Here is a 19,358-nt window from a genome sequence, read left to right as displayed (position 1 = left end):
CACGGTATATAAGCAGGTATGAGATAGGCTCTCATTAGCCAGTACTGCCATCCGACTCAGCAATTGTGTCCTTCTCCTGTGTGCTCTCCGCGTGGTCTCCTGCAACCGGAAGTGACGTCCACCCGGTCGGGTGCCCCGCACAGGAAATCCCTCCGGGAACCAGTACCTTCAGCTGCCTGCTTCTGGTCACTGCACCACCGGGGGAAGGAGGGATCCAAACTTCTGCTTTGCCTCTCAAAGCCTGCAATAGTTCTCAACCCGCAGTAAAGATCTCCGTGGGAAAATGACTCCTCTGTCTTAGCCACACCCTATGCATTTCGTCATCTATGATGACTTCATCAGGGGCAGGCAGCTGAAGGTACTGGTTCCAGGAGGGATTTCCTGTGCGGGGCACCCGACCGGGTGGACGTCACTTCCGGTTGCAGGAGACCATGCGGAGAGCACACAGGAGAAGGACACAATTGCTGAGTCGGACGGCAGTACTGGCTAATGAGAGCCTATCTCATACCTGCTTATATACCGTGTACACTTGTGAGTGGGCATTTGACTGTTTTTATTGTTCTATAAACCGAATTGTTATACTTTAATGCACTAGGTGTGCGCCTGTTTTTTTTCTTTTCTTTTTCATATATATATATATATATATATATATATATATATATATATATATATATATATATATAGGCTATACGATACCGTGTAAGCAGATATCAGAGGCAGCACTCCAGTATATAGTCAAAAAAAAGGTATATGTCACATTAAATACCCTTTTTTTTTGACTATCTACTGGAGTGCTGCCTCTGATATCTGCTTACACGGTATCGTATAGCCTATTTGATTTATACAGGATTAGCACCCACCTATATCTACCTGACGGAGTGCCTTGTTCTCATTTATTCACTATATATATATGATACGAACCAATCCAAAGACCAGTAAAGAGACAGCAGACCGCACGGGGTTAATCCAAAAATCTATATTCACAACATGAAATACACGTAAGCCAACGTTTCGGTCCCACAGAGAGACCTTCCTCACGGCCCTGAGGAAGGTCTCTCTGTGGGACCGAAACGTTGGCTTACGTGTATTTCATGTTGTGAATATAGATTTTTGGATTAACCCCGTGCGGTCTGCTGTCTCTTTACTGGTCTTTGGATTGGTTCGTATCATACTTATTCTCTATGGGACTAGCATCTGCTATTACAACCTTTTCTAATACAGTGTGCTGACTGACCTTCATGTGTATATATATATATAGTGCTTGACAAATCACCCAAAATCTACTCGCCGGACCAAACAATCTACTCGCCACCAAGTCCCGCCCTAATCCCGCCCCCAACCCCGCACCACTTAAAAAAAAATACATAAATAAAATTAATTAAATAAATTCCTAGTAAGAACATTCGTTTTTGACATACGTTTATTTATTATATTACATTATACTACAATTAGTACTTGTTACGTGTGTGTGTGTGTGTAAATGTCGGATCTAGAAAAAAAAGTCAGATGTGAATGACTCGTTTCCTGAACCCCATAACTAGTGTCTGAATGCCCCCACATCCCAATATTTAAAGCAGCAATCCCGCCTGGGATCTTGCCTGTTCCGCAGTCCCTCAATGTCCAGGTACCTTCATTCCCGCAATGTTATACATTGGAGGGGAGGTGTTCCCTACCTGTCTTCTGGGTTAGGGGGGATTCCGATGACTCCCATGTGAAGCTTGAGTCAGATCTGGAATAGGTTATTTCAGTGTAGTATAGGGCAGTTAAGATATACAGGGTAAATAAGATATCCAGATCCAGAGTGTGAGACAGAGAGAGAGTGGGTGAAAGACAGAGAGAGTGCGGGTGAGCGACAGAGAGAGTGTGGGTGAGAGACAGAGAGATTGTGGGTGAGAGACAGAGAAAGTGTGGGTGAGAGAGAGAGACAGAGTGTGGGTGAGAGATAGACAGAGTGTGGGTGAGAGAGAGAGACAGAGAGAGGGTGAGAGAGACAGAGAGAGGGTGAGAGACAGAGACAGAGAGAGGTGAGAGAGAGAGACAGAGAGGGTGAGAGAGAGAGACAGAGAGAGGGTGAGAGAGAGACAGAGAGAGGGTGAGAGAGAGACAGAGAGAGGATGAGAGAGAGAGAGAGTGGCAGAGAGTGACTGAGACAGAGAGGGAGGGTCAGGAGGTGGGTGACTGGGTGACGGTGACTGACTGTGAGCAGAATACGGTGACGTGACTTTGGGTGGGCAGGTAACGGTGGGTGTGGGTGGATGTCTGTAGACACACACACACATACACACTGTTTCACACAGTCACACACAGTCATTGACACACACAGCCACTCAGCCACCCACAGCCACTCAGTCACTCACACACACTCAGTCACTCACACACACTCAGTCAAACAGGCACAGTCACTCAGTCACACACACACACACAGTCACACACACACAGTCACACACACACACTCAGTCACACACTCAGTCACACACACACACACACTCAGTCACACACACACACTCAGTCACACACTCAGTCACACACACACACACACACACACACACACTCAGTCACACTCAGTCACACACTCAGTCACACACTCAGTCACACACTCAGTCACACTCAGACACACTCAGTCACACACACGCTCAGTCACACACACGCTCAGTCACACACACACACTCAGTCAAACACATACACACACACACAGTCAAACACACACACACAGTCAAACACACACACACACACACACATACACACACACACACAGTCACACACACACACACACAGTCACACACTCACCCGCAAGGCAGGGGGCCCTCCGCACTGTAGGGGAGGGGGGGGGAAGTCGCCCATGGCAGTGGGGGCCTCTGCACGGCAGCGGGCCCTTCGCACAGTAGGGGGGTCTCCCATGGCAGCGGGGGCCTCCGCACATCAGCGGGCCTTCCGCACGGTAGGGGGGGAAGGGGGGGTGGTCTCCCTTGGTAGCGGGGGCTGGCCGCATGGCAGCTGGCCCTCTGCACGGTACGGGGGGGGTCTCCCATGGTAGCGGGGCTGGCCGCATGGCAGGGGGGGATTCGCCTCATGTCAGGGAGGCATGGAAGGAAATTGAGTCATGGCACCCACGTGCACAGCCGCTCAACACAACCACCCCCCCCCCCCCCACTCCCGTACCCATCTCCCACATCCCAGGTGGTGTGCCCATGGGAGGCAAGGGAGTGCCAAGCTGCAGGAGGCAAGGGAGCGGTGGGAGGCAAGGGAGCACCAAGGGAACAGTCTCTCTCCCCCCCTCCTCCTCCCTGTGGATGCAGCCACGGTGAGAGGTGCTAGCAGCCACCACAGGGGCTAAATATAAGGTAACACACCAGAGACAAGGGGCGAGGCAAGAGGGTATGAAAGATATGGAGGGGAGGCATGAGGGTATGAGAGACATGGGGGGAGGCATGAGAGAGTACTTACCGGTACCTCTGTGCATATAAGGTGGCGGACACCACAGGGCAGCAAGCGTGGATCGGGGGCAGAGAGGGGGAGGAGACCAGGGGCAGGAGGGGGAGGAGATCGGGGGAAGGGGCTAACCCAGCGCTGCCTGCCGGCAATCTTCCCCACGTTAACACAATCAGGTAGGGGGATGATTTATTTTTTAAAAAATTGGCGCGAGCAGGGGAATTCATAGAGCCGCAACAACGGCTCACTAGCGGCCTAAATCCACTCGCAACGGGCGTGTAGTTATAATTAATTGTCGAACACTGTATATTTATATATATATATATATATATATATACCGTATTTCCTCGATTGTAAGACGCAGGTTTTTCCCCTTTTTCACGTGGCTGAAATAAGACTGCGTCTTACAATCGATGTACTGAAAAAAACAACAACAAAATAACAGCCAGGAGGTGCTGCTGGAGATGCGGCCGGATTTCTGTGTGCTGCAAAAATGTCTGCGATCACGGCCCCCTCCTCCCCCTCGTGCAGAGAGAGATGCTGGAGATTCCGGCTGGGTCTACAGCATAGCTGCGATCACGCCCCCCCCTCCCCTCCGTGCAGAGCGATCACGGCCCTCCTCCCCCTCCTCCTCCATGAGGAGCAGAGAGTTGAGATGCCGAACGGCCCGGGTCTGTCTTCACATTGCCCCCCTGTCAAATCTCTGTGTGATTCTCTGTGTGTGTTTGTCTGTGTATCTGTGTGTATCTGTGTGTGTGTGTGTATGTGTGTATGTGTGTGTGTATCTCTCTGTGTGTGTATGTGTGTGTATCTCTCTCTGTGTGTATGTGCGTGTGTGTTTCTCTGTGTGTGTGTGTGTGTGTGTGTGTGTGTGTATGTGTATCACTGTGTGTGTGTTTGTATCTCTGTGCGTTTATCTCTCTCTGTGTGTATCTGTGTGTGTGTGTGTGTTTGTATCTCGATGTGTGTGTGTTTGTATCTATGTGTGTGTGTTTGTATCTCTGTGTGTTTGTGTGTGTGTGTCTGTCTGTCTCTGTGTGTCCTTCCCTCCTATCCCTCTTCCCCTTCCCTCCTATCCCTAACCCCCCCCTTCCATTCTATCCTTCTCCCCCCTTACCTACTATCCTTCTTCCCCCTTCCCTCCTATCCTTCTTCCCCCTTCCCTCCTATTCTTCTCCCCCCCTTCCCTCCTATCCTTCCCCCCCTTCCCTCCTATCCTCCCCCACCTTCCCTCTCTCTCCCCTTCCCTCTCTCTCCCCCCCTCCCTCTCTCTCTCTCTCCCCATCCCTCTCTCTCCCCCCCTTCCCTCTCTCTCTGCCCCGTTCCTTCTCTCTCTGCCCCTACCCTCTCTCTCTGCCCCTTCCCTCTCTCTCTCTGCCTCCTTCCTCTCTCTCTGCCCCTTCCCTCTCTCTCTCCCCATCCCTCTCTCTCTCTCCCCGTTCCCCCTCTCTCTCTCCCTCTTTCACTCTTCCCCCCTTCCCTCTCTCTCTCTCCCCCTTCCCTCTCTCTCCCCTTCCTTCCCTCTCTCTCGCTCCTTCCCTCTCTCTCTCCCCCCCCTTCCCACTCTCTCTCCCCCCCCTCCCTCTCTCTCTCCCCCCCATCTCTCTCTCTCACTATCCCTATTTAATATAGAGGGGTTCCCCCCCCCCATTTTTTTTATTAAATCAAGGGTGGGTCTTAGAATCGATACACAAATACACATCATTTGGACTTTAGAATACCATCAAATAGCAATACTTTTTAAAACTGATACAAATATATTGTTGGATGAAATAATCTCTGAATCATTCATTATATTTATTTTTCTTAAATATGGTGGGCTATTTATATGATGGTTAATAGATGCACGTAAGGATACATAGCTTTGTATAATTTATTGATTTCCAGTTTCTTTTCTTACGCTAGCATAAAATTGCCTTAATGATAAGTTTCCATTAAGTTGTGTGGGTTTAAATTCTTCAAAATCAATATCTTTATTGTTTTCTGCAAGCCAATTTGTAAAAAGTTTTATGGCCCATTTTGTTTGAATTAGGGTGTTTTTTTCATGTTTGTCCTTTTCTATTTGAACTAGATTTAATTCATCTATAGGAATGTCTTTTCTTTTTTTTAATCAATGTTTTCTTATTTTTAAATGAATAACTGTAATATATTTATTATTTTTTTCTCTCCATTTTGTAGCCAATCCTTTATTGTTTAGTTTCCAAAAAGATTGAAATGAACGGTGGTAGTGATAGACATTTCGTAACTTAAAGTTGTACAATAAGTTGTAGGTTGTGTCGCTGTTCTGTCCTAGAGGTACAGTATTACTCTAATACTGAGATGACTGCAATCTGTCCTAACTAGGGTCTCATATATAAATCCGAACTAGCTGATGCACCTGTGTAGGAGAAAGAAGTAAAGTAGCAGATGAGAGGGGTGAGGGGGGAGAGAGAAGGCTGAGTTGGGGTGTAGAGATTTAGGGGGGGAGAGGTTTACGGGGGGAGAGAGGTTTAGGGGGGAGAGAGGTGTAGGGGGGAGAGAGAGAGGTGAAGGAGGGGGAAGAGAGACATGAAGGAGGGGGAGAGAGGTGAGGGGGTGGAGAGAGGTGAGGGGAGGAAGAGAAGTGAGGGAGGGAAGAGAGAGGTGAGGGGGAGAGAGAGGTGAGGGGAGTTAGAGGTAGGTGAGGGGGGAGTGAGAGAGATGAGGGGGGAGAGAGGGGTGAGGGGGGGTGAAGAGAGAGAAGTGAGGTTGTGGGGAAGAGAGAGAGGTGTGGGGCGAAAAGGGGTGAGGGGGATAATGGAGGGGAATGGAGGGGAAGAAGAGGGATGGAGGTGGGTGGAGGGGAGATGTGGGAGAGAAAGGGGAGAGTGTGGGGACTATGATATTAACTACAACTAAATAAAAAACAAATAGAAATTACCTTAGCACAAGCTATTGAAGTGGTGAGAAATATTACTTTGTTACAAGTAACAAAATTACCAATTGGGACTCGCCAGCTTCTGGCAGCACTAGCAGCTGTGTGAGAGACTGCTTATGCTGCTGTGCTGTGAGAGGAGAGGAACGAGGTGCTGTCAGTGGCTTGGACCAGGAGAGGTATTTACAGTTAAGTTTAAATATTGATTAGCACACATTCCCAGCTAGCTCAAACTCCTACACCCACCACATCATGAATATATATTTATGTCAAAAAAAGACTGCTCCTGAGCGTGGTAAATGTATACCTTGGCGTTTGGCATACAGGCTTACGACGCTTTGCCCTAAGTGTTTAACTAAATAACCAAGTAATTATTATTATTATTGAAGTATTTTTTTTTTTCAACTTAAGTTTTTATTAGTTTTTTTTCCAGCAGTTGTGGGGGTGGAGGAGAAGGGGTACAGAAATAAAAAGGAGGGGTAATGGGTGAGAGGGGGGGAAAGGAATGGTGCAACATTCCTGCCAATCCTGACAATCATACTTCACATATATAGAAATACATTATACATGCCCACTGTAAAAATAGTCTTTATTGCTACTATTGGCGGGAGGGGACGGCTTACCCATCGGGTAACCTGGATAGCACATGGATTCTCATTGGAGGATATTGGACTGATCTATGGGTGGGTGATCCTGCATGTTAAGAGATTAATAGATCAGCCACGGTTGCCATACCTTTTGAAACTTTGAACAGGATTCTCTTAGAATCCCCATAAACCCTCCATTTTGAGAGAGTACCAAATTCTTGTTCTTATCTGATCATTGAAGTATTTAAACTTTATACTTATTACCATATATGTTTTGTCAATTAGATGTAGCATTGGGCACCCCTGTCTTTTGTTGAAGTTTAAATATTGACGTTTTTTTCTCAGCGCGCTCTCCCTGCATCGCTGAAAGGTAAATTGGCAAGTTCCCAAATATTCCGGGCATTACTGAATGAATAATGCCCAGAATTCTAACCAATCAGAAAGCAGGGATTTTAATAATGGCCGGAATTTTACTGCTTTAGTATATAATAAACTATATGCAAGTAATTTTCAGCATACGTTTACTGTAATCAAGAAACAGGGAAGAAACATGCAAAGCTTTCTTGTTATTTATTCATGTTAAAAAAAAACAACACCAGCACTATTGATTTATGCATTTAATTTTTATTGTATTGTAATCATACATACATGAAAATATTTCACTGCTAGCTGTATAATTTTTGGACTTGACAATATTACTAATTCAAGATAATTCTTGAAAAGCTAAATAAAAGCCAGCCATTTCCAAAAAGATTCACAAGCAATGAATTACATCATAATGTGGATTCTGAGAAAGGTGAGATGCACTGATTTTGCTAGACTGCTCTCATCATATAAACTGTCTAACTTGGACCAGGATGGAGAGAAGCCTGTTTAAGAGCTCAATATGTAAGGCTTTTTTATTGCATATCTCTGATCTCAAACTCTCTCTTACTGATTAGCAATGTGTGAGGCCACTGTTTTAATTAGTTTCTTAGCAGCACCCTTTATCCAGTCCTTGATTCCTCTGATTTGCATTTGAGATGCATGTTGTGAGAGATCCATAGATTCTAGATCACGCAGTACATTTTCAACCCTCTTTATCGCTTTCTCTTCTTCAGTTGATCTCTTTCCATTGGCTATATGACCAGCTACAGTTTTAACAAATGCTTTTGCAGCACCTTTGAGAACATCTCTGAAACCTCTGATTTCCCTCATATAGGCTTCCTCAGAGAGATCTCTTTCACTGAGAGCTTGTATTCCATGAAGTAAATCTACCATCCTCTTTAACTGATTCTGTTTTTCAACTTCACTAAAGATGAAGAGAGAAAAGTTAGTCAGAAAATGCATTATCACTTGGTGACATGTTACATGTATTCCATGCATTGTGAGGACGTTCTGAGAACATATAAGTAAATTAACCCACATATATGACAAATATATATTGGCTTGTGTTAACAGGTTGCATTTGGGAAACTATTATATTGCAAGCACTTCACAGTGTAGCCTATTTAATGAAATCAATTCAACACGTCCAAACAACAATATATACACTCTAAAACAAAACTAGAATAACTAGAAGAAGAAATTAGCACTTATATTTCTGAGAAAAAAAGTCTTACTTTTTAGCTTCTCCAAGTGGTACAAGGCAGGCAATAGATACAAGAGCCAGTAAAGCTAGAGCCTTTAGAAACATCTTTGGTTCTTGAAATCTGTTAAAAAAATAATAATCATATTTTGTGATCGTTTTTACTAATTTATATGATATTTCAGATTCTAGAGTACAGTACACATACTGACATAAAGACATACACAAATCTTTTACCCACTAAATACTCTATATTACTGTGTACCGTATTCTCATACAGTATAGTCACTGCTAGAACACATTAACATTGCTCTCTTTGAAATTCATTTTTTGGTTCTTTTTTTATCATCCAAATTGACCACATTTGGTAACTGGGAGACTTTAATTTATGTAGCGAGTAATGTTAATTTATTGTGTCTACCTATAGCAAAATCAGCAATGTATTCAGCTTGGTAGAGTTTTGAACAGCCTTAGAGCATAAGCATACACAATTTTACTATTTAAGTATACATGGAATACATTTGACCTAATGTGGATACAATTCACAATCAATAGCATATATATTTCATGTGATTAATACTTACAGTACGTGGTATTTCAGATGATTCAGGGCACTTTAGAATTTCGCTACTGGTTCTCCTGTATACCTGTATAGGTTTCCTGCTATAAATACAGAATTTGGAAAGATTATTTCAGAATATAATGAACAAACAGGGTGAAAAAGTATCTGATTTAATTTTCTGTTGTTTGATTTAGAAAATGTAATTGGCCTTCAACTGTAGATATTAATTCAATTAATTTCTGGCCTTGTGAGTGTCTTATTATTATATATAATTTGATTCAAACCGTCTTGTGTCCTTTCTTCAAAATATAATTAGCACATAGATTGATAATGTATTTGTTTTAATTAGAGTTGGTCAATTACATAATTAAAAGTCATTAAAAATAAATCAAATGATTCAATTAATTTTTTTCAACTGTTTCTCTTCCATGACGTCTATAATTATTGTGTTTTCTATGTATTTGGGGGTGGGGGCCTTCTTTTCTTTGTATTTGGGGTGGGGGGTTTCTTTTATATGTATTTGTGAGGTGGGGGGAGTTTATATGCATTTGGGGGGTGGGTTTTGCGTATATGTATTTGGGAGCATGTTTTTATTTAATGTGTTTGTGGGTGATTTTATTTTATATATGCATTTGGGGGGTGAGAGGCTTCTTTTCTATGTATTTGGGGGGTGGGGGTGGTTTATATGCATTTGGGGTTGGGGGACTTCTTTTCTATGTATTTGGGTGGTTAGGGGGATTTTATATTTATTTGGGGGATGGGGGCCTATTTCTTAAGTATTTTGGTTGGGTACGTGACTTTTCTATGTATTTGGGGGGTGAGGGGCTTCTTTTATATGTATTTGTGGGGTGGAGGTGGTTTATATGCATTTGGGGGTGGGTTTTTTGTATATGTATTTTGGGGTGTGTTTTTTTAATATGCATTGGGGTTTGGGGGTTCTTGTCCGTGTAGTTGAGGGCTGGGGGACATTTTTCTATGAATTTGGAAATGGGAGCGTATTTTCTATGTATTTGGGAGTAGTGGGATTCTTTAATGTATTTGGGTGTGTTTTTTTAATATGTATTTGGAAGCATGTTTTTTTATATGCTTTTGGGGGTGTTTTTATTTTATATATGCATTTGGGGGTGGGGGGTTTCTGTTCTATGTATTTGGGGGTGGGGGGCTTTCTATGTATTTGGTGGGTGGGGTACTTCTTTTCTATGTATTTAGGGGGTTGGAGACTTCTTTTCTATGTATTTTGGGAGTGAGCGGCTTCTTTTCTGTGTTTTTGGGAGGTGGGGGATATTATATTTATTTGGGGATCTGGGCTTCTTTCCTATGTATTTTGGGGGATAGGTGACTTTACTATGTATTTGGGGGATGGGGTATTTCTTATATATTTGTTAGTGGGGTGGAGGTAGTTTATATGCATTTGGGATGGGTTTTTGTATATGTATTTGGGGGGGTATTTTTATAATATGCATTTGGGGGTGGGGGCTTCTTGTCTGTGTAGTTGGAGGCTGGGGGACCTTTTCTATGTATTTGGGGGTGGGGGCTTCTTTTCAATGTCTTTTGGGGATAGTGGGGTTCTTTAAATGTATTTGGATGGGTGTTTTTTTAATATGTATTTGGGAGCATGTTTTAATATGCTTTTGGGGGTGTTTTTATTTTATATTTGCATTTGGGGATGGGGGGACTTATTTTCTATGTACATGTGCGCCGACGAGTATTCTAAAACTTGCCTTGGAAAATCTGGAGCTATTATCAACATGACTCAGGTACATGCTGGGTACATGCTGCAACATTTCAGTGACATTTCTGCAGAGACTAATGGCCCAAAGGATTAACACAGCAGGGGTCCCTGGCAGTCCCATTTAGTTTGAATGGGATTGCCAGGGACCCCCGCTGTTAATCCGATGGGCCATTAGTCTGTCTGCAGAAATGTCACTGAAATGTTGCAGCATGTACCCAGCATGTACCCAGTATGTACTTGGGTCTTGTTGGTGATTGCCCCAGATTTGTTTTAGAATACTCATCGGCACTACAGTATTTGGGGATGGGGGGCTTTTCTATGTATTTAATGTGTGGGATACTTCTTTTCAATGTATTTTGAGGGTGAATCTTCTTTTCTATGTATTTGGCAGTTGGGGGCTTCTTTTCTATGTATTTGGTGGTTGGGGGCTTCTTTTCTATGTATTTGGCAGTTGGGGGCTTCTTTTCTATGTATTTGGCAGTTGGGGGCTTCTTTTCTATGTATTTGGAAGTTGGGGGCTTCTTTTCTATGTATTTGGCAGTTGGGGGCTTCTTTTCTATGTATTTGGCAGTTGGGGGCTTCTTTTCTTTGTATTTGGCAGTTGGGCGCTTCTTTTCTATGTATTTGGCAGTTAGGGGCTTCTTTTCTATGTATTTGGCAGTTGGGGGCTTCTTTTCTATGTATTTGGCAGTTGGGGGCTTCTTTTCTATGTATTTGGCGGTTGGGGGCTTCTTTTCTATGTATTTGGCTGTTGGGGGCTTCTTTTCTATGTATTTGGCAGTTGGGGGCTTCTTTTCTATGTATTTGGCAATTGGGGGCTTCTTTTACATGTTTTGGGGGTTGGGGGCTTCTTTTCTATGTATTTGGCGGTTAGGGGCTTCTTTTCTATGTATTTGGCAATTGGGGGCTTCTTTTACATGTTTTTGGGGTTGGGGACAGTTTATATGCATTTGGGGTGTGTTTTTTGTATATGTATTTGAGAGCATGGTTTTCTTTATATAGGGATGATTTTATTTCATATATGCATTTGGGAGGTGTGAGGCTTCTTTTCTATTGATTTGGGGGGTGGGAGGCTTCTTTTCTATGTATTTGGGGGTGGGGGTGGTTTATATGCATATAGTGGTGGGGGGTGCTTCTTTTTCTATGTATAGTATTTGTGGGGTGAGGGATTTATATATTTATTTGGGTCGTGGGGGCTTCTTTTCTATGTATGTGGGGGGTAGGTGACTTCTCTATGAATTTGGGGATGGGGCTTCTTTTCTATGTGTTTAGGGGGTGAGTGGTTCTTTTCTATGTATTTGGGGTTGTGGGCTTCTTTTCTATGTATTTGGGGGGTAGGTGACTTTTCTATGTATTTGGGGATGGGGGGCTTCTTTTCTATGTATGTAGGGGGTAGGAGGCTTCTTTTCTACGTATTTGGGGGTAGGAGGCTTCTTTTCTATGAATTTGGGTGGTGAGGGACTTATTTTATATGGATTTGGGGGTGGAGGTGGTTTATATGCATTTGGGGGTGGGGTTTTTTGCATATGTTTTTGGAGGGTGTTTTTTTTAATATGCATTTGGGAGTACGGGCTTCTTGTCTGTGTATTTGGGAGGAAAGGTTCTCCATCTTAGAGGAACCTACGTTAACATTTACAGCCGTTATATATGTGTTAGTGAATACATGACATGTGCTGTTTTTCCCATTTAAATATATATTCTGCATAGTTATGAGTGATCGTGTGAAATGTTATTTTGTTGTTCAAGTATCATCAGAGATGGTATCCGAAATTGTAGGATCCAAGCGGGGTCATTGGGAATCCACCAAAGGGAGAGTGTAGCAATGTATCCCCTGGCTACTATTCTACCCAATGGGCTGGCAGTAAACCCTGGAATTAACAGGCTTGCCAGTAGTTGGTATTGGGGTTTCCCCTTCACCTTTGGTACTGCATTTGAGTGACAGCAGAGGGTTGCACATCCTGTTGTAGCTGGGACAACGGGTTGCCCACCTTCTGTACATAAGGGCAGGACCACCCTAAATTAGGAGGTTGTTCCTTCCCCCTGAGGAAGGCAGGTCACACGACTGGGAGCCTAAGATTGAGGCCTACCCATGTGCTCTTCCCTGCAGGGAGGAATGAGTGTGAACCAATACCTCTGCCTCCGCTAGGGAGGTGGGGAAGAGCTAAGATTGCTGCGGGTGCCCTTGGCCTGTAGGGTTGGTACAGGGACCATCTCCTGTGATATCTGAGAGTAAAGAGACTGTATCCGGCAGATGACTGCTGCGTAGTGTGTTACTGCAAAGACTGTAGTAATAAACCGTTCCTGTTTGCAATATACCTGCGGCCTGGTGTGTAATCTAACTGGGGGGGAGAGGTACAAGTTCTACCGTGGGAGATTGCCTCCATATTCCTGGAGCCTGCGGCAGATGGAGGCGCTGCACTGTTGAGTATTATGTGGGGTATGGACCCCATAATCCTGTTCCTGTGTCCCAAAGTCATCACGGACGACTCAGCCCTCTTGTTGCCAGCAGGTAGGCACCACATACACCCTGTAATGGCCCCTATCTGTGATTGGGGGGTGGGGGGAGAAACACCGTTACATATGTTTTTGGGAGCATATTTTTATATGCTTTAGGGGGTGTTTTTATTTTATATATGCATTTGGGGGTGGGGGCTTTTCTATATCTTTGGGGGTGGGGGCTTTTCTATGTATTTGGAGAGTGGGGTACTTCTTGTCTATGTATTTAGTTGGTTGGAGGCTTCTTTTCTATGTATTTGAGGGGTGAGGGGCTTCTTCATGTGAAAAAGAAAGTACACCCTCTTTGAATTCCATGGTTTTACATATCAGGACATAATAACAATCATCTGTTCCTTAGCAGGTCTTAAAATGAGGTAAATACTGTACACTGGCGACACACTTTATTCGAGCTCGGCTAGTCCCACGAATTCGGGTATACCCGGGTGTATTGAGGTTTGTGACTGTTTTCTGCCCGAGTGCATTGAGGTATTTTCCAGGCAGGGATTGAAGCATTTTATTCCCGCTGGCTGCAATACTGCACAGTATATATATATATACTGCATTACAATTCAGGAATTTATGCCATCTGGTAGACACGCGAAGCATTGCAGCCTATTAAATCCTAATCATTATCATTTAACAGATCAGCCGCCCGTCAGCCAGGCATGAACCCAGGCTGGGAAGGCAAACACAACGGGGCTTGTCAGAGGTGAGGAGCGGCGCATTCCAGGTATCTGCCAGGTACATACTGGGTATTTGCTCGAATAAAGTGTGTCGGTGCAGTACAACCTCAGATGAACAACAACACATGACATCCCTTGACGAAGTCTTAAGGACGAAACGCGTAGGGTGTGTTTTGGAGTACATGTGCTAGTACCCCTAAATATTATATGTTTTATTTTTGCACGACCAAGCTTACAGAGTTGTAGCATTAGTATAGTTATACTTTTTGCCAACAATTCATCAAGTCACCACTGGGTGGAGTGACGGTCCATTCAGGAACATCCCAGAGACACTGCAGTTCATGCGAGATCCTGGGGAGCAGAGACACGTGAGCAGGGAGGTGCATGGAGCACTCAGTACATGGAGTTCACCTACTCAGGTACCGGCTCATGCTATGCATAGTGGAGCCCCCCGTTCTAACACCTGTCAAGCTGCAGGGACCTCATTGAAAGCGGGAAAGTGCACTCAGCATCCGGTACACGGAAGCCATTTACACAGGCACCGGTCACTCCTACACGTGGTGAAGCCCCTGGAGGATTACCTTATACACTGCTGGGACCTCATAGTCTTCCTGGTTAGCGATTGAGCATAGTCTCATACATGCTTTCAATTCTGAGATGTTTGTGAGTGTGCAATTTATATATTTTTACCAGTCCATAAATATTTTGATACCTACTACACTATGAGTGCGCCTGTTGTTTTTTTGCTTTTCCCATAGATACTGTACCATTAAGGGATTGGTGGTCCCCTGACACAGGCTGCAAAAGACTCTGAAGGACAGTGTGGGACTGGATTATTATTTGTATTGTGTTGTTTTATCCTATTATTTTTCATGTTTATTGTATAAATTGCTTTATATATATATATATATATATATATATATATATATATATATATATATATATATATATATTTTTTTTTTTATAACACATATTGACTCCTACACATATGGTCTATATTCCAAATTCAATACAATTATTGAGTCACTAGGGGTCCGATAGGCGCCACTATTATTTGTTTTTTTGCATATATATATATAGCATATAATAAAGAATCACATCACCTTGATAAAGGTCCCGCACGCGGACCGAAACATTGGAATTATGTCTTGTTAATACAATATATTCTTTTGACAACCATTTGGAGTGCTGCCTCTGATATTCATCATCATACGGTATCGTATTGCCTATATATAAAAAAAAATATATATATATAGCAACTGTAAATATTACTGTATCCTCATTTGCATGTCTTAGACAGGTCTGCAACCCCGCCTTTCACCATTATCACCCAGCACACAGCACTTCCACTGCAGCAAGGGATTCTGGGAAATGACATGCAAATGAGCACACAGTGCCACATTTTGTCTTAAGCCAATGCATGCTGCTTTGTAGTCCATTGTGTACTTTCCTATATGTAATCTTTGTGTGTAGTACATGTCTGCTCCTTTGATTCTCCGTGACCCTAGTTGACTGGTACTGGAGGGAACTGGGGGAGGGACAGGAAGGGTAGGCAACGGGGGGGAGTGGGGGAGAGGGGAGAGAATAGAAGAAAGGAAACAGAAAAGGAAAATTGGGCTACAAACGTGCCCCAACATAGTGGCCCCCACCATGCTAAGGGTGGGAGAGTTGGGCATAGTGCCCTCTGGAGACTTCTCCATGAGTCGCCACAGTAACCATTAGGGAGTACATGGAGCCCCCCCGCAAGTATCAACAAAACCAATCGGAGCTATATAAAACATGATATTGTAAACAGGTGATAGAATACTTAGGTCTAACATAAAATTTAGTTACTTCTAAAACATATAGACATCTGGGATTTATATATTTTCTTTTCTAGTTCTCTCTCTATGAGAGATTCCTGGCTAAACCGCCATTTCTCAGATTCACCACAAGGTGGTGGTAGAGGACCAAAAATACTCAACATGTAGTACAGAGAATGGAATGTACAGTGATTCAACTTTGTATTGTATTGTATGTCTTTATTTATATAGCGCCATTAATGTACATAGCGCTTCACAGTAGTAACACATGTGGTAATCGAATAAATAATAGATCATATAAATAACAGATCATGGGAATAAGTGCTTTAGACAAACATAACATTAAGGAAGAGGAGTCCCTGCCCCGAGGAGCTTACAATCTAATTGGTAGATAGGGAGAACGTACAGAGACAGTAGGAGGGAGTTCTGGTAAGTGCGTCTGCAGGGGAACTTAAAGTATCTGATATAAACTTTTTTAGGGGGTGGAGGATTTTCCCATTTTCCTGGTTTAAGGAGATTAATACTTTGACTTCAATTTAAATCTAAACATAACCAAATTAGACTTAATCATCCCCATCCTCCCCGTCTCCCCTCCCAACTACCTCTCCAATCCACCCTCGGTCTTCATCTGGGACCGTTTGCCTCACTTAACCATAGCCCATCGCTCACCAGACAGCGACAGGGCTTGAATCTCACACCCCAAGTTCCCGTGGGCTTTCTTACATCTCCACACCTCTACAGCAGGTTTACCGATTGGCCGTCGGGTACTGGCGCAGGAAAGTCCAGAGGATTAATGCCGCCCATGCTGGGTTCTTCCCTCTCTCAGTAGGCGGTGGGTAAAAGAACTTGTAAGAGGCAGCCAGATTAATCACCAGGATCAGGAAACGTGGTTGTCAACTTGAGCGTTGGCGACTGCTTTTCGGGATGTTTAGCCAGATGGTTGTTCGGGAGGGCTCCATGCTGCAGCGGGTCCATGGGCGAAGGAGAATATTCACTGCTCAGCTGTTCCTTTTCATTCTTCGTGCGTCGGGTTCCTCTGGGAGGCCAGGCGTTGTGCGGCTCATGGAGCTTTCGCCGGTCTTTGACTGTTCGGTTCTTCTTCTGTTCCATCAGGCTCTTCTTCATTATCTGTGTGCTGGAGACCCAGTCCCCTCAGAAATCGGGGACCATCTTCCAGGTATGACACCGCGTGGGAGATCCCCCCCCCCCCTGCTTGTACTACCAATTTAAAGGGAAAGCCCCACCGATACCTCACTTTGTGCTCCCTTAGTTTTTGGGTAAGGTGCTGCATTTCCCTTCGTCTATCTACTGTCGCTTTTGACAAGTCACTGTAGATTTCCAGGTGAGTATTGCGAAATTGAACATCACCTCTCTCTCTGCTAGCTGAGAGAATTCTTTCCTTTGTTATGTAGGAATCAAAACGGATGATGACATCCCTGGTTCCTTTAGGGTCTGAAGATTTCGGTCCCAGGGTCCTATGTGCGCGGTCTAATTCCAACTGATCCTGTACCAGCTCTGGCACCATGTAGGTGAACAGGTCTTTCAGATAGGGCTGCAACTGGGTCATCTCTACTGACTCCGGTATGTATTGCATGCAGAGGTTTTGGCGGCGGTCTCTGTTCTCTTGTTCCGCTGCATTCTCCTTCAGAGACCGAATTTCAAAATTTAGTCTATTTATCTCATCTTCAGCTAGAGAGTAGGATTGTCCTATATCCTCTACCTTTTTCTGCAGGGTGTCCGTTTTTCCAGCTAGAACATTCATGTCTGTTCTTAGCGTGTGGATAGCTTAGAGAGGTCTTCCTGGAATCCTTGGTGCATTTTTAGGAATAGATTCTCCAGGTAATCTTTGGTAATCTCTGGGAGGTTCTTCCTTATATCTTGTTCAGGCATGTTATCGGGGCCTTCCGACACGCATGCCGGGTCGACATCTTGGATCGAGCCGCCGCTGGCAGAGGGTATGGGAGACAACCATACACGTTGACGTCACCCCTCTAATATGGTTTTTAATAATTATTTGTGTTTAGTTCAGATGTAATAAAACTTTATTATTTTGTTGACATTATCAGTAGAGTAGTGTGCATCTGTGAGGCCTCCTTTCTCTTTTTGTTTTGTTCAGTATCAAGACCTGCACTGTTATAGGGATGGGTTACAAGCACATCCGAATGGTTTAAATACTGGCACTTTCCCAAAAGTGGGTGTGTCTCTTTCCTCCCTCTGTAGAGTGGTCTCAACTTCCCTGGTCTCACAAGGAGACTCAGGAGGAGCACAATGAAGAGGAAACTTGGATGGGCCTCAAGCCTTGAAGTGACCTTCTTAGGGGAAGCAAGAGATGTTCCTGCCTTGTAAGATTGTAAGGTTAAAACTGTCTTCTGCCAGCTCTGGAATTGATAAGGTTAAACAGAATACGCTGGCCTTGCTATTTTCACGGGAGGCTATTGTAAATAGCTTTTAGACCAACTGTTTCGTGCCTGTCATACGTTGTTAAAACAAGGCTACAGAGGATAGGGCTGCCTTATAAGTCACCATTGTATATTCCTCTTGCTCAGCAGTTAAATGTTTTAAGATCTACATTAAAGGCATTATGTAGAGGTTACATGTAAATTTAGATGTGTACCCATATTTGTAACAGATGACAACTGTATTTTTGTCCCTGCCTTATGTATAAAATCTGATTTGTGAACCATTAAAATTCAGTTGTGGGAATTCAACTACGAGCCTCCTTGAATTCTTACAGCTCCGAGCTCGTATGCTATACTATTTGAAAGCATCCCATATCCGTTGCGTTTCAGTTGCTCCCGGGAGAAGTTATGTTTTGCTTGCCCTAGAAGGACCTGATCTGTAGAGATCTAACAAAGATCTTGAACACTGCAATAAATACCATGGAACCAGATGCCAGTATGATTTACTTGTTTGGGATAAAGAAAAGTGTCAGTCTGGGTCATCCTTCTATTCAGAGGATCCATGCTGACTGGAGACACTGCAACCAATGAACAAAGGTACCCTGTGAATCTGTCCTGATAATTCCCCACACCACCGTGGAAGTGCTCAGCCCTCCTGTTACCTCACAGGTACGCACCACACCAGTCTCCCAACAAATGGAGTAGCAGACCTAATCTCCCTTACGGTGGGAGTAAAGGGGCTACACATGTAAAGGAGGCCTCCCACCCCCTAAACACATAGAAAAGAAGTCTCCTATCCCGTACATACATAGAAAATCCCCCCCAGCCCCCAAATCCATATTTAAAAAAAACAAAAAAAACCCGGAACACATTTTTTTTAAAAACCGTGCTCCAAAACAAATATTAAAAAAACAACCCAAAAACAAATCTGTGAGAAAAAAACAACTGGTTAATGTATTTAATCATAATAACAATATCTGTATTTGAAAAGAAAAAAGTAATAAGAAATTAATTGAATTAATATCTACAGTTGAAGGTCAATCACATTTTCTAAATCAAACAACAAAAAATTACATCAGATACTTTTTCACTCTGTTTGTTCATTATATTCTGAAATAATCTTACCAAATTCTGTATTTAAAGCTTACATCCTATAAAGCCCCCAATTCATATTAAAAAAACAACCCCTAAATAGATATACAAAAAAA

General features: G+C 43.6%; 1 protein-coding gene across 1 annotated transcript; it reads right to left on the bottom strand.

Annotated features, from left to right (window-relative positions):
- Positions 1-7,513: 7,513 nt before the first annotated feature.
- On the bottom strand, positions 7,514-8,600 carry LOC142486081 (maximins 4/H3 type 4-like). The gene is made up of 2 exons (XM_075584742.1): positions 8,511-8,600; positions 7,514-8,200 (listed from the first exon to the last, which is right to left on the bottom strand). Exons 1-2 carry the CDS (start codon positions 8,582-8,584, stop codon positions 7,840-7,842), a joined length of 435 nt encoding a protein of 144 aa, XP_075440857.1. The 5' UTR covers positions 8,585-8,600; the 3' UTR covers positions 7,514-7,839.
- Positions 8,601-19,358: the final 10,758 nt, after the last annotated feature.

Source organism: Ascaphus truei, unplaced genomic scaffold (genome assembly GCF_040206685.1).
Source record: "Ascaphus truei isolate aAscTru1 unplaced genomic scaffold, aAscTru1.hap1 HAP1_SCAFFOLD_726, whole genome shotgun sequence".
In the NCBI taxonomy this organism is placed as follows: domain Eukaryota; kingdom Metazoa; phylum Chordata; class Amphibia; order Anura; family Ascaphidae; genus Ascaphus; species Ascaphus truei.
Note: the sequence above shows the minus strand (reverse complement) of the source record. Positions and strands in the feature narration are given on the sequence as shown.